General features: G+C 36.7%; 1 protein-coding gene across 2 annotated transcripts in view; it reads right to left on the minus strand.

Moving 5' to 3' along the window:
* CWF19L2 (CWF19 like cell cycle control factor 2) overlaps window positions 1-21,238 on the minus strand; it is a 143,470-nt gene that overhangs the window by 49,531 nt on the left and 72,701 nt on the right. Inside the window, exon 13 of one of the 2 annotated variants that reach the window (XM_036257910.1) lies at window positions 7,826-8,035. The exons of the other annotated variant lie outside the window; for it this stretch is intronic. Within the exon in view, the coding sequence (XP_036113803.1) occupies window positions 7,826-8,035 (210 nt within the window). The remainder of the gene's footprint in view (window positions 1-7,825; window positions 8,036-21,238) is intronic. 2 annotated transcript variants of the gene reach the window in all.

The following is a 21,238-nucleotide window of genomic DNA, read 5'->3' on the forward strand; positions in this document are numbered from 1 at the left end:
AGACATTAAAGACTAGAGTTGGAATGGAAAAGCCATTGAATATATGGGGAAGGGGTGTACACAAAAGAAATTAATTAAGAAAAATGTATACATATGTTCCCAAAACTAGAATTTCTTAAAACTAACATTAATTCATTCAACTTCCTCTCCCATCACTTTTTTTCATTCACTCCACTCCAGCTATATTAGTCTTCTTTCTATTCTATGAATATCAAGTTCATTTCCTCCTCAAGGCTTTTCACACACTGATGCCCCTTCCTGAAACATTATTCATTTACATCTTCAAGTTGCTTGCTCCTTGCCATCTTTCATATCTTTACAAAATACCTCCTCAGATACACCTTCTAGACCACCTTCTCAAAATAATACTCCCCATCATTTTATCCCATTTTCTCACTTAATCTTCTTTATGACAATTAACACTTTCTTAAATCAGGGAAATTATTACTTTATTTTCCCCCCTATTTCACTAGAATAACAAGCTCCACAAGTATCTCTGAGTCTCAATTTCCCCCAGTGATTAATTTGGGTCTGGCATATATCAGGTATATAATAATGACTTGCTTAATATAAGAATTAAGCCATCAAATATTTATTGAAATAAGTTACTATTAGTGACAATTAGATAAGTGATTAATAAATATATTGAAGCAAGTGACTAAATATGCATGTTCTGCATACAATGATGAATAAAAGTTATCTATACTCTCATGGAGCTTACAGACTCCTGGGGAAGAGACATAATAAACAAGTAAAACAAAATACAGTAAACTTCTTCAAATTATGAAATATTTTACAAAAAAACAAATAGGTTCTATGAGAAAGTTAGAAAAGAAGAAGCTACTTTAGACTGAGTATCTCTGAGGTGATTTTAATACAGAGAACCAAGTACCAATCATAAAAATAAGGTCACACACCTGGTAAATGGCAGAGTCAGAATCTGAATTCAGATAGTCTGACTCCAAAGTCCAGGGCCCAGTGCTGCCTCTCTAAAAAGCTAAATCATGCAAAATGTGAGTTTTGCGACATTGAAATATTTACACTCACTCTAAAAAAGATTTTAAGAATCAAGAGTCATGGTATCGTAGAAAAGAAAAGTACTTGAAACAGAGAATAAGAGAAGACAGGCAGACTGGAAGATGGCAGCACGCAGGACCGGAGCAAGGGTGAGTGTGTGAGAAAGTGAGCAAGTGTGAGAGACAGTATGAGTGAATGCGAGTGTGGACGACCAACCTTGAGCAGTGCAGAAGGTCCCTGTGCTGTGGACAGAAGGCAGCTGGCTACTGCAGTAAGCAGTGTGTCAGCGAGCTTCTCCCTGCATGGCTGGGAGGTCTCGCCATTTTGGAAGATCCCTGGTCTTCCCTGGGAGGAGGAAATGAGGGGCAGCCAGGGCCAAGTGACCTGAGTCCACCAGAGCAACTTGCACCATTGGTCCAGTGGACCCCGCTGTGTCAACCTGGATGCAGTGCTATCGAGATGCCTGTTGCAACAGCCGAAACTGGCTGGGAGCCGAGCACCATCCCCCACAGCAGAAGACTGATTGAAGCCTAGCACCTTCCCCTACAAAAGCAGTAACTGGGCAAGAGTGGAGCCCACCTCCAACAGCAACAGAGGCTCAGGAAGGCTCGGGAGCTGACACCAACTCCCAGCAGGCAGTAGCAGCTCAGACTGGCAGCTGAGACCCAACCCCAGCAGCATCAGCAGAGGCCGATGAAGAGTGGTGCCCCAGCCCAAGCAACAGCAAGGCTCAGGCAGCTGAGACCTGCCTCTGACAACTGCTGCAGTGGATTTGGAGTGGAGCCCCTCCCCCCCGGCAGCAGCAAAGTCGCAGGAGCAGAGCATCCTCAGCCCCCAAAAGCAGCAAAGGAATGGGACCTGAGATCACCCCCTGGCAACGGCAGCAACACTAGTAGTGCTAACCAGGAGCTGACACTCACCTCCAGCAGCGACTGCTCAGGAGCTGAGACCCACCAGGCAGCAGTATACCCCAGCAGCACACTAGCAGGACCCACGTACCCCAGAAGCACACCAGTGGAACCCACGCACCCCAGCAGAGTATCAGCGGACCCCACAAACCCCAGAAGCACACCAGTGGAACCCATGAACCCCAGCAGTGCACCACCTGGACCTACGCACCCCATGCAGGAGCAGCACAGATAGGCAGCTAAGACCCATCGCCAGTGGCATCAGCAGAGGTTGATCAGGAGTGGTGCCCCAGCCTAGGCAGCAGCAAGACTCAGGAAGCCAAGACCTGCATGACAGACAAATACCAACCGCCAGTTGTCAGTCCTCCAGGACCCACAGCAGGCAAGAGGCGTCATACAACAAAACAGTCTGGAAGGCACAGAAGCCTTATTTGATACACACTGACCCGCCTATATACTCCAACATCCTTCACTGGGCCTAGAACTACCAGATTGCTAAAAAGATGAGACAAAGAACAACACCCAAATGAAAGAGAAAGAGGAATCACCAGGAAAGGGAAGAAAGCAACTTGTCAGATAAAAAATTCAAAGGATTGATTTTAAGGGTACTCAAATAATTTGGTGAGAACTACAAGCAACTTAATAAGATTTATGAAGAGCTCAGTGGGAACTACTTCAGCTTAAAAAAAAGAGGTAGAAGCTATGCATAAAAATCAGGAGGAAATAAAGAATGACATAGCTATTATGAAAAATACCTTAGAAGGGTTCAATTAGAAGAAGCTGAAGACCAAATCAGTGAGTTAGAAGACAAGGTAGAAAAAAACACCCAATTACAGCAGCAAATGAGAAAAAAAAAATTAAAAAGCAGAAGGAGTTTAAGAGAGCTGTGAAACAATACAAAATGTAACAACAATTCACATTATAGGGGTACTGGAAGGACAAGAATCAGAGAAAGGAATAGAGAACCTGTTCAAAGAAATACTGACAGAAAACTTCCCTAAACTGGTGGGAAAAAAAAAGTCACACAAGTCCAGGAAACACAGAGAATCCCAAGCAAGTTGAACCCAAAAAGACCCACAACTAGACACATTATAATAAAAATGGCAAATATTAAAGACAAAAAAAAATCTTAAAGGAAGCAAGAAAGAGACAGAAAGTTACCTATACGGGAGCTCCCAATACACAGCTGATTTCTCAACAGAAACACTGTAGGCCAAAAGGGAGTGGCAGAAAGTGTACAAAGTAATACAAGGCAAGGGTCTGAATCCAAGACTACTTTATCCAGCAAAGTTATCATTCAAATTGAAGGAGAAATAAGGGGCTTCACAGGCAAAAAAAAAAAAAAATTCAAGGAATTTACCACCACCAAACCAGCACTGCAAGAAATGCTGAAGGGGCTGTTGTAAGAAGAAGAAACAGAGAAAGGAACACAGGCATAAAATAAAAATGGCAACTAATAACTATTTATCAATAGTAACCTTAATGGCTTAAATGCTCCAATCAAAAGACATAGGGTAGCTCACTGGATAAGAAAACACGACCTATATATATGCTATCTACAAGGGACCCACCTCACAATAAAAGACCCACAGTGGATGAAAGTGAATGGATGGAAAATTTTTTTCCAAGAAATAAAGAAAAAGCTGGTGTAGAAATACTCATAACTGACAAGATAGACTTCAAAACAAGGGCCATAATAAAAGACAAAGAAGGTCACAAAATAATAAAGATTCAATCCAACAAGAAAATATAACCCTGGTAAACATATACACACCAAATACAGAAGCACCAAAATGTACTAAAAACTTCTGGAGGCCTACAAGGGAGAGATCAGTAGCAATACAATCATAGTGGGTGACTTTAACACTGCACTGACACCACTGGATAGATCTTCTAGGGAAAAAATTAACAAGGACATAGAGTCCTTAAACGACAAACTAGATCAGTTGGACTTAATTGATATATACAAAACATTTCACCCCAACGCTGCAGAATATACATTTTTCTCAGTTACATACGGGACATTCTCAAAGACAGACCACAAGTTAGGACAAAAAGTAAATCTCTACAAATTCAAAAAGACTGAAATCATATCAAGTATCTTCTCAGATCATCTTTAGTATGAAACTAAAACTCAATTACAACAAAAACATTCAAACAGTTGGAGAATAAATAGCATGTTATTAAACAACAAATGGGTTACCAACGAGATCAAGGAAGAAATTACAAACTTCCCGGAAGCCAATGAAATTGAACACACAACAACACAAAATCTAAAGAATGCAGTGAAAGTACTCCTGAGAGAGAAGTTCATAGCACTACAGGCCTACCTCAAGAAACAAGAAAAATTCCTAATTGACTTTCTCACCCGACAACTTAAAGAACAAGAAAATAAGCAAAAAGAGAAACCCAGAGCATGTAGAAGAAAATAAATAGTAAAGGTCACAGCATAAATAAACATAGAGACTAAAAAAACAATTCAAAAGTACAATGAAACAAAAAGCTGGTTCACTGAAAAGACAAACAAGATCAATGAACCTTTAGCCTGACTCACCAAGAAACAAAAAGAGAGGACCCTAATAAACAAAATCAGAAACAAAAGAGGAGAAGTAACAACTGACACCACAGATATACAAAGGATCATCGAAACATATTATGAACAATTATACACCAACAAACTGGACAATCTAGGTGAAATGGACAAATTTCTAGAAATACACAGTTTCCCAAAACTGAACCATGAAGAGACAGAAGACTTGAACAGACCAATAACAACAAGGGCAAGACGAAGTAATTAAGAAACTCCCAGCAAACAAAAGCCCAGACCCAGATGGCTTCACAGGGGAGTTTTACCAAACATTCAAAAATCTAACACCCATTCTCCTCAAACTAATCCAAAAAATCCAAGAAGACGGAACATGTCCAAACTCATTTCATGAGGCCAGCATAATCCTCATTGCAAAACCGGATAAAGACACTACAAAGAAAGAAAACTACAGGCTAATATCCTGATGAACACAGATTCCAAAATCCTTAACAAAATATTAGCAAATCAGATCCAGCAATACATCAAAAAAATTATTCATCATGACCAGCAGCTGAAAAAGCATTCAACAAAATCCAGCACCCATTTCTGATAAAAACGCTCAGCAATATGGGAATAGAAGGATCATATCTCAACATAATAAAGGCCATATATGAAAAACCTACAGCCAACATCATACTCAGTGGGCAAAAACGAAAAGCACTTCCCTAAGAACAGAAATAAGACAGGGATGCCCACTTTTGCCACTCTTATTTAACATACTACTGAAAATCTTAGCCACAGCAATTAGACATGAAGAAAAATAAAAGGGATCCAAATTAGAAAGGAGGAAGTGAAATTGTCATTACTTTCAGATGACATGATATTGCGCATAGAAAACACTAAAGACTCCATCACAAATCTACTACACATAATAAATGAATTTGGCAAAGTAGTAGGATACAACAATAATGTCAAGAAATCGATGGCATTCTTATACACAAACAATTAACTCACAGAAAGAGAAACTAAAAAACAATCCCATTTACCATTGCAGCAAAAAAATTAAGATACCTAGGAATAAACTTAACCAAAAAAGTAAAAGACCTCTTCACAGAAAACTACAGGTCACTGAAAAAAGAAATACAGGAAGATATAAAAAAGTGGAAGCATACACACCATGTTCACGGGTTGGAAGAATTAACATTATTAAAATGTCCATACTACCCAAAGCAGCCTATAGATTCAATGCAATCCCCATCAAAATACCAACAATATACTTCACAGAACTGGACCAAATACTCCAAAAGTTTATATGGAACCAAAAAAGACCCCGAATAGCCACAGAAATCTTGAAAAAGAAGACTAAAGTAGGAGGAATACCAGATATCAGGTTATACTACAAAGCCACTGTAATCAAAAGGGTCTGGTACTGGTACCAGAACAGAGAACCCAGAAATTGACCCAAGACAATATGCTCAATTAATATTTGACAGAAGTGGCAAGAGCATACAGTGGAGTCAAGACAGCCTCTTGAATAAATGGTGTTGGGAAAATTGGACAGCTACATGCAAAAAAATGAAGCTATACCACCAACTTACTCCATAAACAAGAATAAACCCAAAATGGATGAAAGACTTAAATGTGACTCATGAATCCATAAAAATCCTAGAAAAAAATGTAGGCAACAAAATTTCAGATATCATACGCAGCAGAATTTTCACTGATACAACACCTAAGGTAAGGAAAACAAAAGAAAAAATGAACACATAGGACTACATCAAATGAAAAAGTTCTGCACAGCAAGAAAAACAACCATCAAAATAGAAAGAGAACCCACTATATGGGAAACCATAATTGCCTATGATACATCAGATAAAGGGTTAATTTCCAAAATATATAGAGTGCTCGTACAACTCAACAAAAGAAAGACAAAGAACCCAATTAAAAAATGGGCAGAGGACCTAAATAGACCCCTCTCCAAAAAGGACATACAAATGGCCAAGAGACATATGAAGAAATGCTCAACCACACTAATCATCAGAGAGATGTAAATTAAAACAACAATGAGGTATCACCTCACACCTGTCAGAATGGCTGCCATCAACAAATCATCAAGCAACAAGTGCTGGAGAGGGTGTGGAGAAAAGGGGACTCTAATACACTGCTGGTGGGAATGCAGACTGGTGCAGCCACTGTGGAAAACGCTACGGTGTTACCTCAAAAAGTTAAAAATTTAGCTGCCATTTGACCCAGTGATCCCACGGAATACACCCTAAGGAACCAGAAACACCAATCAGAAAGGATATATGTACTCCTATGTTCATAGCAGCACTATTTACAATAGCTAAGATCTGGAAACAGCCCAATTTTCCATCAGTAGTTGAGTGGATAAAAGGCTGTGGTATGTATACACAATGGAATACTATGCAGCTGTAAGAAAGAAGATCTCTTAAGTCCTTTGAGATGACATGAAGGGATCTGGAGAGTATTATTCTAAGTGAAATAAGTCAAGCAGAGAAAGACAAATATCACATGATCTCACTTATTTGTGGAATATAATGAACAAAACAAAGAGATGAACAAAATGGAAAGAGACATAGAAGTAGGGTACAGACCAACAAACTTCAGAAGAGGCGGAGAGGGGAGAAAGAAGAGATAAACCACAGAACTTACATGCACGTATGCATAACCAATGGACATAGACAACAAAGCTGGGTTGGGGGTAGAATGGGGAGGAGTGTGTCAATGGGGGGAAAAGGAGAAACATCTATAACAAAAATAAATTAATCATTTTTTGACAAAAGAGAAGAGAGATTACTTAGGAATCTTTTTTAAAATTAATTTTTGTTACAGATGTTTCTCCTTTTTCCCCCACTGACACCCTCCTCCTGTTCCCAGCGCCCCCCCTTACAACATTGTTTTCGATGTCCATTGGTTATGCTTATATGCATAAGTTCTTTGGTTTATCTCTTCTCTCCCCACCCCTCCCGTTCCCTCCTCTGAAGTTTGTCAGTCTGAACCCTACTTCTTTTATTCGTTTGTTTTTTGTTTTATTTTTATTCTCAACTGAGGACATTTTTCCATTTTTTGTTCAGATCGAGTGGGAGGGAGAGAGAGGAAAAGAGAGAGAGAAACACTGACAGGAAAGGAGCACATCGAGTGGCTGCCACCCACACAACCAACCAGGACCAGGAACAAACTGCAACCAAGGTACGTGCCCTTAGCGGGGCCGAACCCAGGTCTCTCTGGACCGCAGGCTGACGCTCTCACCGGTGAGCCAAACCGGCCAGGGCTGAACCCTACTTCTTATAAGAATATGAAAAAAGAGGCAAATCTACATACACCACTAAATCCTTTCCTTAGAATTTCTTACCTTAATACCTATTGCAACAATAAGGTGCTTGGGAAACTGAGAGCTGTCAAAACAATACAGACATCTTTCCATTTGTGAAACAAGACTCCGGTGTTCAGCAATAGCTTTTTCCCTCTGATTCTCTTCTTCACCAAAATGTCCTTTCTCGGCTGCTTTGGAGACAAACATGTCATCCAGAGTATAACAGTCTCCATCTGTTTTTCCCATAAACTGAAAAAGCAAAATAAGAAGGGGGAAGTAGAGGTAGTAGTTAAGATTCTACCAAAGTACTGTAGCCTATTTAATTCATATCTGTAAGTGATAAGATAAACTCTTACATTTAAAAAAAAAATGGAGAAAAAGAAAAAACATGATTAAAATTTAAGCTTAATCTTCAAGGGTTAATCCATTATCATCCTCATCATTACAGCGTATTTACTATGTGCAATTCTATGATTGTTTTACACTCCTATGAAGAGGGGACCATTTCATTTTGATTAACAAATGAGGAAATTGAACCAGAGAACCACTTTCACTTTGAATTAGCATATACTCTATATAGAACACAAAACATTTTCAACTATATCTCTAGGTGCCTTCTCCACACCTTCCTCAACATAAACTATAGCCTGTGTGATTCTTTTATAACACAAAACAAAATTTTATTTATATCCCTGAGTAAAACCATCGAAGAGCTCTTCATTGTGAACAGAATCAAGTTCAAACTCTGGTTTGGCCTACCAAATCACAGACACAGAAGGGCATGACGGTTAAAAGCTCTATAGCCAGAATAACTACGGTAAAATTCTACTGCCTGTCTGTATAACCTTGGGCAAGTTATTTCATCTTTGTGCTCTTTCTGTATGTTTTATTTCCTCATTTTACAAAATGGTTATAGCAATATTACCTGTCTAATAGGGTTATCTCACTTAATTCTCACAATATATGCCTGGTACACAGTAAGGACTCATAAATGTGAGCCACCATTATTACTACAAATCTCTGTGAACTGGAATTGATAGCGGCTCCAGCCATATCTGATCACATCCCTATAAAAACTCTATGCTCTAGTATATTTTCGGTCCCCAAAAGTACTGTTATGCTTAGGCTTGCACATATTACTCTCTGGCCAATTATGTCATTCCACTTCTACTCATATTTCAATCGGAGGCGTACGTTCAGTTGTCACCTCCATAAAATAACTCTCCAACAGCTTCTAAGCTCTTCCAGTACTGTACTCCTATCAGCCTTATGATGACTACATTGTACATAATTGCTCATCAACTTGTAGTTTTATTTCCATTAGACTCAGTTCTGAGTTCTACTTAGTCTACTAAGTACCAAAAAGAGAACTACATTTTATCATTAAGTACAAAGCAATAGCAAGATACTTTAAAAGATTTGAAGAAAGCTGGAGTAGCTCTACTCAGGTCAGAGAAAGTAGATTTCAAAGCAAACAATATTGTGAAAGATAAAGAAGGTTATTTCATAATGATAAAAGGGTCATACCATGAAGAGGACATAACAGTCCTGAGGTGTATATACCTAAAAATGGTGTTTCAAAATGTATGAAGTAAAATGTGACAGAATTGCAGGAGAAATAAAAAAAAAAATCCACAGTTATAGTCAGAAATTTAAACACCAGTGTTTCAAAAATTTATTGAGCAAGTACAAAATCATTAAGCATATAGAAGACTTGAATAAACTATCAGCCAACTTTATCTAATTGTTAATGCTAGAAATTCTATCCAACATCAGCAGAATACACATTCTTCTCAAGTGCACACAGAACTTTTACCAAGATAGATGACATTCTTGGCTATAAGACAAGTATCAATAAATTTAAAAGGATTCAAGTAACATAAAATATGTACTCTGCACAATGGAATTAAATTAGAACTTATAACAGAAAGATATTTGGAAATGTGCTGACTATTTGAACATTAAATAGCACACTTCCAAATAACCCAAGGTCAACAACAACAACAAAAAGAAAAGTATAAAGTATTTTAAACTGGAAAAAAAATACAACATATGTGGGACGTTGCTAAAGCAATATTCCCAGGGAAAATTAAAGCACTAAACACCTATATTAGAAAACAAAAAAGGCTTCAAATCATTATGTCAACTTCCACTTTAAAAAACTAGGGAAAAAAAATGTAAACAGAAGAAAATTTCTAAAATATCATTGAGAAAATCAGATAAAACGATTAGTAATTAGGTATTTCCCAGAGCTCATTAGCTTCCTTGTCCATACCAGAAATTTATTTTTACCTTCTTTTTCTCTATATTAATCCTTGATTATCTCTTTATTCTTTCAGGTTTGTTTATTTATGTAAACCACCCTAACTTACAAATCATTATTTTAACTTCAGACCTGTATCTCAACCATATATTACTTTTTGAAAAATATCAGAATTGATCTTTTTCATAATAGTGACCAACTATGTGCTAGGTATTAATATAAACTTTAGGTACTCTCCCATCCAAATATCCCTGCAACATAGGAGTTGTCATTCTCCCTCGACAAATTACAAAGCTGAGGCTGAGCAAGACCAAGTAACAATCTAAATTACACAGCCATTAAGAGACAGAGCAAGGAAACAAACACAGGTGAATCTAACTAGAAATCTGAAGAGTGTCTAGTATTTATTGGGCCTCTCTCACTTAAGAAACACATCTTTTAAACACAGAAAGGGTAAACTTTGAATACAGTTTTGAAGCAGAATAGAGAATTTGAAGAAAACTTAAATTTCATCCAGAGTAAACAAACCCAATTACCCAAGAGAATATAAATATCTAATAGGTATTTATCTTATCTAAAAATATATTAGTAGGAGAAGAATATGCACTTTTATATATAACTGAGACTTCATATGAAGTATTATTATAAAAACACTATTAAAAATTAGTTCACAACTGACCAGAGAATATATTCAATTCCAATAAAATCTTCTGTACACGAAAGATAGTATTTCTATTCTTTATATCTATGTTCATGGATATTGCCAAACTTCTGTCTTATTTATAGTGTTTGAATTACATAGGGCACAGTCTTGCCAATTAACACTGAATGATTCACACAACTGAAATAAAATACAATATACTCATCTAAGAACAATAACTATAACTCCCTCCTCCTACACCCTCCAGTATTTGCATTTTCCCCATTATCTTCTCTTTTGAGTTAGATCCAAAATGTTTTAAATTTATCAGTCATGTACACATCTTCTATGACCTTTAGCCTACCATGTTCTTATATTTGACAACAATAATCAACATTTTTTTAAAAACACTTCTTTTTTAATGGACAGAATGTTAACAGAGAGTGGAGAATGTATTCAATCTAAGAGGGGAGAAAAGTGAAGGGAAAAAAAAAAAACTGCTGGAGGAAAGGAGGTCAAGATGACCACTAGACAATGGCCTGTCCCATTTAATTTACTATGTTCCTATCATCCTGAAGTAGCTGGCTCAATACAACATTGAACTGGCCCTTTCAAGATTTAATTACAAGTGCTGGATAGGTGACAACTTGTGGGGCTGGGGCAATCGTCTCCAGGATGAAGCATATGCTCTAAATAAGCATCCCAACTATGATGTTATCTCTCCCACAGCCAGATTCACAGGTCTGGGAATGTAGTGGGGAAAAAAGGAGTGAAGTATCTCACTATTGCCTCTTTTGGCATACTAGCAAAATTTTTGCTTCCTATCTCTGTGACTTGAGGCCCTACTGATTTAGAGGTATTATTCCAAAGGGAGGAATACTTCTACAAAGGGGCCAACAATAACTCATTGAACTTGAAGTTAAGACTGCCACTTGGCTGCTTTGGCTCCTCATTCCACTAAATCAACTCCACTGAAGGGAGTTACCATACTGGCTGGAATAACTAATTCTGACCATCCAGGGCAATTTCTGTTGCTATTACACAGTGGAAGTAAGGGAAGTATACCTTAAATGTAGGCAATCTTTTAGGGTACCTCCTAATATTATCATGACCTATGATTTAAGTCAGTGATAAACTACAACTCAATTAAGGCAGAACTGCCAATCAATGGCCCAGAGCTTCAGTGGCTAAGGTGCTGTTGGGGCAAAGGGAATATGGATTGGCTAACAGAAGAAAGCAGTTATAAATACTAGTTAAAACCACATAACCTGTTTCATAATACTTTGATAGTTATAATATCCCTTCAATATTTTATATGAATATGTATACGTGAATATACATTTAAATATTAAACATTCTTTTACTTTTCTTCTCCTCTTTTATCCCTGTACTGTCTAACACAAAATATATTAATAGTAACTATATTCTGGGGAAAGGGTTAGCATGCTTCTGGTTGTATACGGGGTAGTTAGAGCATGCGAGACAGAAGCAGAACTTCGTTATTTTCTTTATTTGGAGATTAAATATAGTTTAAGGAGATGTACCAAGGTAACAAGGCATGGGGTTTAGTCAATCTGTCAATTTGACTCATCTGAGATACATTTACCAGAATTTCCTTCTCTGTGTGTTATGGTTAAGGTGGGCAACAAAAGAGATGCTTATAGGAGGCTTAGAGAGTAAGAGTGAAGCAGCAACCATTTCATAGCTTGCATACATTGTCACTTATCTGTGGTCCATCTCTTGATATAAGTCAGCAGATGCATCTCAACTGTTCCACCTTTCCCTCCATCCTCCTTCAGCTTCTCTGACTTCCAGACCAGATGTGTGCATTTAGCTCTTGGCCTGGTCCGTAAGATATCCATATACTGTACCATCAAAGTCAGAGGCAACAAGATCTGACATGTGTTTCTGTCCATCCTTGGCAGCTCCAGCTCATGCTTGTGGATTCCAACTTGTTCTTGCTTCTCCCTCCCTCTTTTTACATTCATTTTCCCTCCAAAGTGCCTGCCCTCTGGATTTTAAGCTCCAGCATCAGTTATAAATACAATAGCCTTAAGGAGACTGCTTAACCAGCTCCCACAATTTCATGAGGTCCCTGTAAGAAATCCGTGTCTACATCTCTCTTAGTAGTTATTTCTCTGATTGAAAGGTGACTGACACAGATTTAACCTTCTAAAAACAGCAATGACAAATTGCTTTTGTTCAGGAGCTCTGCTTGCATAAGAAGAATATTTTTTTCAAGAATATCCCAGGAATAATATTAAAGTTAATATCATTAACCACTGTTTAAAAACAGTATTAAAATTCAGACAATTCAAATGTCAACTGTATAATATGATAGTTGAAAATTAATGTAATAATACAGTAAAGTCATTCCTTCTCTGCTTCAGATCACTATTTCTAATGACTAAAGCCAATGACACTGTCTGAGTCCGATCTAAACTGAATGCAGCCAATATTTTCCTTCTCTGATCCTATGCCCTAGTTGCCACATTATTACAGAAAAGTCACTAAATTTTGCCAAAGGTTTCATTATAGACTCATAAGCTGAACTGGCGTGTCAATACAATTAGAAAAACCTACCATTTTTCACAGTGGCTATTTCAGATCACTATTCAATTTGGGCACTTCATCAACTCCCCTCTCACTCTGAGTAGATAACTTCAAAGAGAAAATTAAAATCAGACAAATTTCCTTCCAACCACCAAACCTGCAAAACCATCCAGTAAGCACAGGCCTTGTACTTCTTCTTCCCTGCTATAATAGGAGGGCACATGTGCTGTTATTTAAACTAATTTGTCACCATGCACTGAACCCTAACCCCTCTCTATACTCTGGATAGAACTGACTCTCTACAGTCTGCTCAGATATGCCACTCGTAAGTTCTCTCTCTTTTCCTTTATTATTGCCCTTTCTTTCCCTTGCCTACAACTTTTCCAAATCAGAATTTAAGCATTTAAGCACACTCAAGAATATTCTGCCTTAAACATTCCTTTGGAATACATATCACAGCCAAAGCTAAACCTCTTAGATATATTTTCAAGGGAAGAGAAGTCAGGATTTTATTAACTAGTAACTCATAACTGTTAATAACATGGAAGATGTCATATTATCACTGATGTTTAGAATACAACTGTTACTGTGAACTGGCAGAATAAGTCTTTCTGAACCAATTTCCAAATAGCTAAGGGTTTACATTTAAGTATAAAAACATTTCTTACTGTAGTCATCTTGAAAGGAAATGTTTTCAGTGTTATAAACTTTCCTGCTTTTTAAAACATAATATATGTTAATTAAATAAATTATGTTTATTTAATTAAATATATTTAATTAATCAAGATTAACTTAATCTTTCCCTGATAGTACAGGATAATGATTGGGACAATTACTATAATGTGTCATAATTCCAGAATGGCCCTCTGGAAGGCTACTTACTTCTATACTAGCTATAGAAAACTAAGATGTCCATGACTTTTTAGTTATTTCTCTCCATTTCTCCGTCTTATTCTTTGTTCTCTAAGTTGTCAGTTTCCATTGCTGTAAGCATTTCTTGTGGTAATCTGTTTCCCCACTTCTAATTTGATGCTTTTATTATACTTCTGGTCTAAAACTGAATAACCAAGTACAATAGCATTACATATAATAAAGTAGGATTCTTAAGGCACCTTCTCCAGGTAACCAATAAATAATTGTTTTATTTAGAGTAAAAATGAAAAAGCTAGCCTATAACCTATTAACTTTTGATTAACATCAAGAGAAGAGACACAAATGCTATATTTTAAAATGATGACATATCGTGGAGGGAAAACCTATATGTCTGTCTTATTCTCTGGTCTACAATGACATTCTAGCTAGAAGCAACTTCTTGAATCCTGTTTCTCCTACTTCCAATTATCTTTTGTATATTGCAGTATTATGACACTAAAATATTCACTATAGAGGAATAAGAACACTGATTCTATACATTTTTAAGATTATTTAAAACCCAAAGACTAACAAGGAATTATTTTTCAAAGTGGAACTAAAGTCAACTGGCAAAGACAAAGAAGAGTAAATAACATATTAGGACAACATAACTGAACTGTGATTTTGGTCTTCACCTTACACATTCTCAACATGTGAAGTACCATATTACCTAGCTCTTTTGCAAATAATTAAAACCCTCATAGTTAATAAAGAACCAGCATCATTATCACCCATTTTATTGATGAACACTAATTTTCAAGTACCTGCTTTATAAAATGACTACCCATATTCCAGTTATGAATAACTACTAAATAAGCATACGACAAAGTGAATCTTTTGATGCACTGCCTGCAGATTATTCAATAACCATAAAGTTTAAGTTTCAGTTGAGAGAAAAATCTCAAATAAAATATATCATACTATAGCACCTCTCAGCTGAAAAACTCTATTTCTGAAAATTGTTCTGCCCTGGCCAGTATGGTTCAGTGGTTAGAGCATCGGCCTGCAGACCAGAGAGGCCCAGGTTCGGTTCCCACTAAGGGCACGTACCTCAGTTGCAGTTTGTCCCGGCCCTGGTTAGGGTTGTGTGGGTGGCAGCCACTCGATGTTTCTCTCACATCGATGTTTCTCTCTCTCTCTCTCTTCCTCCCCCTCTCCTTCTTGCTCTATCTGAACATAACTGCAAAAAAAATAAAAAAATAAAGTCCTCAGGTGATAAAAAAATTTTTAAAAAGGATAGTTTATCTATTGAACCAGTATACCCAACTATCAACAACTTATACTTAACAGGTCAAAATCTGAGAGAACTGCCTACAGTTCTTGTAAAATCTCACCATGGTCAGAACTAAAACTGGACCACAATGAGATACATTTCACATCCATTAAGACAGCTCCTATAAAAAAATAAAAATAACAAAACAAATAAAAAACAGAAAATAAGTATGGATGAGATGTAGACAAATTGCAACCGTTGTGCACTGTTGGTGGGAAATGTACAACGGTGCAGTCACTATGGAAAAGTTTGGTGGTTCCCCAGAAAGTCAAACATACCATTTCTCAGCCTTTTGGCTAAGATCAAGCATAGAAAGTCAAACATAGAATTACCATATAATCCAGCAATTCCACATCTAAATATATATCCAGAAGAAATAAAAGCAGGGACTCAAAATAATCAAAAGATGGAAAACACACAAATGGCCATCAATAGATAAATGGATTTTAAAGTACGATATAGCCCTGGATAGTGTGGCTCTGTTGGAGCATCGTCCTGTGCACGGAAAGGTTGTGGGTTCAATTCCTCGTCAGGACCCATACCTAGGTTGTGGGTTTGATCCCAGCTGGGGCATGTGCAGAAGGCAACTCATCAATGTTTCTCTCTCTCTCTCTCTCTCTCCCTCCCTCCCTCCCTTCCACTCTCGCTAAAAAATCACTAAAAAAAAAAAAAAAAATCAATGGAAAAAATATCCTCAGGTGACAATGAACAAAAACAAGTAAACAAAATAAATAAAGTGTGATATACATACACAATGGAATGCTGTTCAGCCTTAACAAAGAATGAAGTTGTGATACATGCTACAACAACGGATGAACCTTTAAGTGCAATGAGCCAGATAAAGAAGGACAAGTGAGCCCTGGCCAGTTTGGCTCAACAGTAGAGTGTTGGCCTGCGGTCCAGAGAGACCCGGGTTTGGTTCCCGCTAAGGGTGCGTACCTCGGTTGCAGTTTGTCCCCAGCCCTGGTTGGTCGTGAGGGAGACAGCCACTCAATGTATCCCTTTCACGTCGATGTTTCTCTCTCTCTCTCTCTTCCTCTCTCTCCCTCCCACTCTATCTGAACAAAAAATGGAAAAAAAAATCCTCAGGTGAGGATAAAAAAAAAAGGACAAATGTTATATGATTCCACTTATATAGGGTACCTAAAATAGACAAATTCATAGAGACAAAAACAGAATAGAAGTTACCAGGGGTTAAAAGAGATAAAGGAGTGGAAATGAGAATTGTTATTTCAGGGGAATAGAGCGTCTGCTTGGGATAATTTAAGTCTAAAAATGTATAGTGGTGATAGTTATACAACACTGTGAATGTACTTAATGTCACTGAATCGTACAGGTAAAAATGATTACAATGTTAAATTTTGTTATGTATATCTTACAGTAAAAAAATAAATGGTACCTTAACTAAGATATATGTGAAATAAATCACTTTTCTGGTGTTCCCACCCCTAAGTAATGTTCAGAAAAAGAAAAACAATTTCATTAAATAGCTTGGACTGGATTCAAGCCATTTTCTAAAAGAAACTGGATTTCTTTTAGAAAATGAACAAACTAAATCAAAATATATTTTATTTAGTTCCATGTAGAAGCAAAGTATCACTTCTACCATTTTATGAAACCAAATTTCAAATTTTCTCTAAAGGATGTTACAAGAAAATATACCTCACAGGGCAAAAGTATGTTTACAGTTGTGAGTCCTCAAAACAGTTTATTCTCGTATTTTTATTACTTATTGCATTATTTTCCATATGAACATCTGTGAACCTACTTCTGCCCCACCCTGTACATGATTTCACACTCCTGGAGTGGTCTTTTCCAACACTAATACCACCCCTTATCAATTAAAGTATATGAGAATAGTATGAGAACTGAATGACGAAAGGATGCTGCAATGAGCTGGAATTTGACATTCCGTAGCTTTGTCTAATCATGCTTTTAAGGAAGGTGTGTCACAATCTCTCAAGATTAGTTTATTAATATTACAGTTTATTGAAAATAAAAAATAAAAGGATTTAGGTTCTAGTATGTTATAGAGACATGTACTTTGTATTTTAAAGACTACTTCCATCAGAAAATATATTATGCCTTGAGTGTCACAAATTCAGAAAAACAAAACTATCAACAGAAACACAAGCATATTTTATTAGAAAATAAAAATCTTGTTTTCTTACAATGTAAGGTAAAACCCTAATTACTCTGAGTCTTTCTCTTCCTATTCTTCTACCTTTCATTTTCCATCCCTTCCAGCTTGTTTTTACGGCACTATCAGTACTAAAAGTATAAAATTACTGCCTACAGTACTAACAAGATTAATGAGGAAAGATGTATATAGATCTCATGAAGATGTGCCTAAGTTTACATTACCAAGAAAACGCATTTTAGATTTTAAATGGAAGAGTTTATATTTAAAGAATGTTGGAGTCAATAGAATGTATTTTAAGAAATACTGACTAAGGGAATTACCATGAAAATAAGTATCATTTAGATATCCTATACCAAAGACTGACAAACCATGGCCCACAGGCCAAATCAGGACAGCCACATGTTTTGGTCAATAAAGTTCTGTTGGAATATAGCCATACCATTCATCTACATATTCCCTACAGCTACTTTTATGTCACAATAGCAGAGCTGGTAGTTGTAACAGAAAGTTGAAAATATTTACTATCTAGTCCTTTAGAGAAAAAATGTGCCAACCTCTATCCTAGACCAATGCCTTTCAATTAATAAAAGAAGCATAGGGTAATGAGCTCTTGTGGTCTCTTCAAAATAATATTTATCATATCTAAACTTAAATTATACTATCCCTAAAAATGCAGTAACAGCTACATTAGTTCATAAACTTTTAAGAGTGAAGGGATTAGCACAGTATTAAGAGAAATGGTCAATATTCCAATTAATTTGTATTATAAGCTTTTAGCATTACTTCAAATTTTTAGCAGAGCTGATTTTAATTATTAAATATACAAAACAAATTGCTACTATGCTATGGTTAATTATTAGCCATGATGAACAAAAATCACAATGCCAAATCAACATTTCTTCTATAGTAATCTGTAATTCCATCAGCTCTACTACATTTAGGTCATTACTTCTGTGTATTTAAAACAAAGTTTATCCTTTTCTATAAGAAATTACCTAATCTGATTCAAGCCAACTCTCTTCCTTCTACTATCATAAACAAACCAATCTTTAGCCAAAAATAAATAAAAAGAAAACATGATGAAGTTAAAACAACTGACTGAAGGAGAAATGTGATGGCACTTACTTCATTTCCTTAGCTGCTACAACAGAATTAACAACTTCATTAAATAATGTATAAAAATAACTTGCTCAGAATAAAACAACACTCTTTCCCAAATCTTAATACCACATGACTACAAATTCAACAGTATATAAATTGGCCAATCCATGCCCTTTAACATCTGAATTGTATGTGTATCAGTTGCACATTCAAAAAGCTTGTCCAGTTTGTAGGTTTACTTATTGCTATCAGTTCTAACTGTAGCATTATTAGGCAATCTTTTTTTTTTTTAATCCTAACCAGAGGGCCTATTTTCCACTGATTTTTTTTAGAGAGAGTGCAAGGAAAAGGGGAGAGGGACAAGGAGAGAGAGAGAAACATTGATGTGAGAAAGACACATCGATTGGTTGCTTCCCACACATACTCCAACTGGTGCCTGGGATGAATCTGCAACCCAAGTATGTGCCCCTGACTGGGAATTGAACTCTCGACCCTTGGGTGGGTGGGCCAATGCTCTAACCACTGAGCAATGCCAGCCAGGGCTCTAAATTGTTTTTAAAAACAAGTATTTACTTATGAATAGTATAAAAAATGAATAGAAGAGAGGGAAAAAAAAACATATATTAAGTGCCTACTGTCTACCCTAGGAAGACTTCTTATAGATTCATTTAATAAAGATGATTTCATATGACTATTTAATCCAAAACCTGTCATTTTATAAAATTAGGACATCATTTTGTAAGTAAAAAATTTCTATGGTAGATAATGTAGACTGGGAATAAAATTTTAAGAGTCAAATGTCATTGGCAAAAAATTTAACATCAACAAAGCATCATTAACATATGCTTTACCTTACATAATCACCATTTTGTAATTTTTGTTATAGTTAGACCATTACAGCTCTGCTCATAGCAACCTTCAAGTATACAATACAGTATTGCTAATTATAATCGCTATGCTGTACATTAGATCCCCCAAACATAGTTATCTTATAACTGAAAGTTTAACCTTTTGACCAGTACCTGTCTGACTTATTTCACTTATCATAATGCCTTCAAGATCCATCCCTGTTGTCGCAGATGGCAGAATTTCCTTGTTTTGTTATGGCTGAGTAATATTTTTACGTATGTATATAAATGTATATATGTATCAATATACATACAAAGAACAGGGCAAAAGTAAGTTTATAGTTGTGAATATACAAGATAGAGTTTGTGTATTATTACTTATTCATTATTGTATTATTTTCCATATGAATAACTGTAAACCTACTTTTGTCTCACCCTAATGATTAGTGATATTGATTATTGGACATTTGTATGTCATCTTTATTTTTTTAAACTCATCTTTATTGTTGGATGTATTACAGATTGCCTCCCCTTCCCCCCCCCCCACTGACTCCCTCCTCCCCAATCCCACCCCCCTCTGCCTTCCCCACAGTATTGTCCGTATCCAGTGGTTATGAATACATGCACAGAAGTTCTTTGGTTTGTCTCATCCCGCTTTCCCTCCCCTCTTCCCTTTGAGGTTCATCAGTCTAACAACCAATTTGTACTACTTTCCTTCATCTTTTTCACCCATCCCCCAGTCCCCGCCCATTTGGCAAGTAATAAAAAGTTCTCTGTATCTATGAGTCTGATTTCTGTTCTGCTTGCTCATTTTGTTTGTAGATTCAATTGTTGATAGATATGTACTAACTGCCATTTTATTGTTCATATTTTTGTTCTTCTCCTTCAAGAAGAACCTTCAACATTTCATATAATACTGGTTTGGTGGTAATGAATTCCTTTAGCTTTTTCTTGTCTGGGAAACTCTTGATATGTCCATCGATTCTCAATGATAGCTTTGCAGGATAGAGTAATCTTGGTTGTAATCATTGCGTTCATCACCTTGAATATCTTTTGCCACTCCTTTCTGGCCTGCAAAGTTTCTTTTGAGAAGTCAGCTGACAGTCTTATGGGAGCTCCTTTGTAGGTAATGAAATGCTTTTCTCTTGCTGTTTTTTTTTTTTAATCCTCGCCTGAGGTCATTTTTGCATTTATCTTCAGATAGAGTGGGAGGAAGAGAGAGAAATATCGATGTGAAAGAAACACATCGAGTGGTTGCCACCCACATAACACCAACCAGGACCTGGGACAAATTGTAACCAAGGAACATGCCCTTAGCAGGAAGCGAACCAGAGACTCTCCAGTCGACGGGCTGACACTTTAACCACTGAGCCAAACTGACCAGGGCTTTAAGAGTCTCTCTTTGTATTTTACCTTTGGCATTTTGATGATGATGTATCTTGGTGTGGACCTCTTTGAATTCTTGTTTGGGACTCTCTGTGCTTCCAGGACTTGTATGTCTGTTTTCTTCACCAAGTTAGGGAAGTTTTCTGTCATTATTGTTTCAAATAGGTTTTCAATTTCTTGTTTTCTCTCTTCTCCTTTTAGCACCCCTATGATGCAAATGTTGGCACACTTGAAGTTGTCCCAAAGGCTCCTTACACTATCCTCATTTTTTAAAATTCTTTTTTCTTCTTGCTATTCTGATTGGGTGTTTTTTGCAAACCATTGATATTCCAA

The sequence above is a fragment of the Molossus molossus genome, unplaced genomic scaffold, assembly GCF_014108415.1.
Source record: "Molossus molossus isolate mMolMol1 unplaced genomic scaffold, mMolMol1.p scaffold_m16_p_13, whole genome shotgun sequence".
Classification (NCBI taxonomy): domain Eukaryota; kingdom Metazoa; phylum Chordata; class Mammalia; order Chiroptera; family Molossidae; genus Molossus; species Molossus molossus.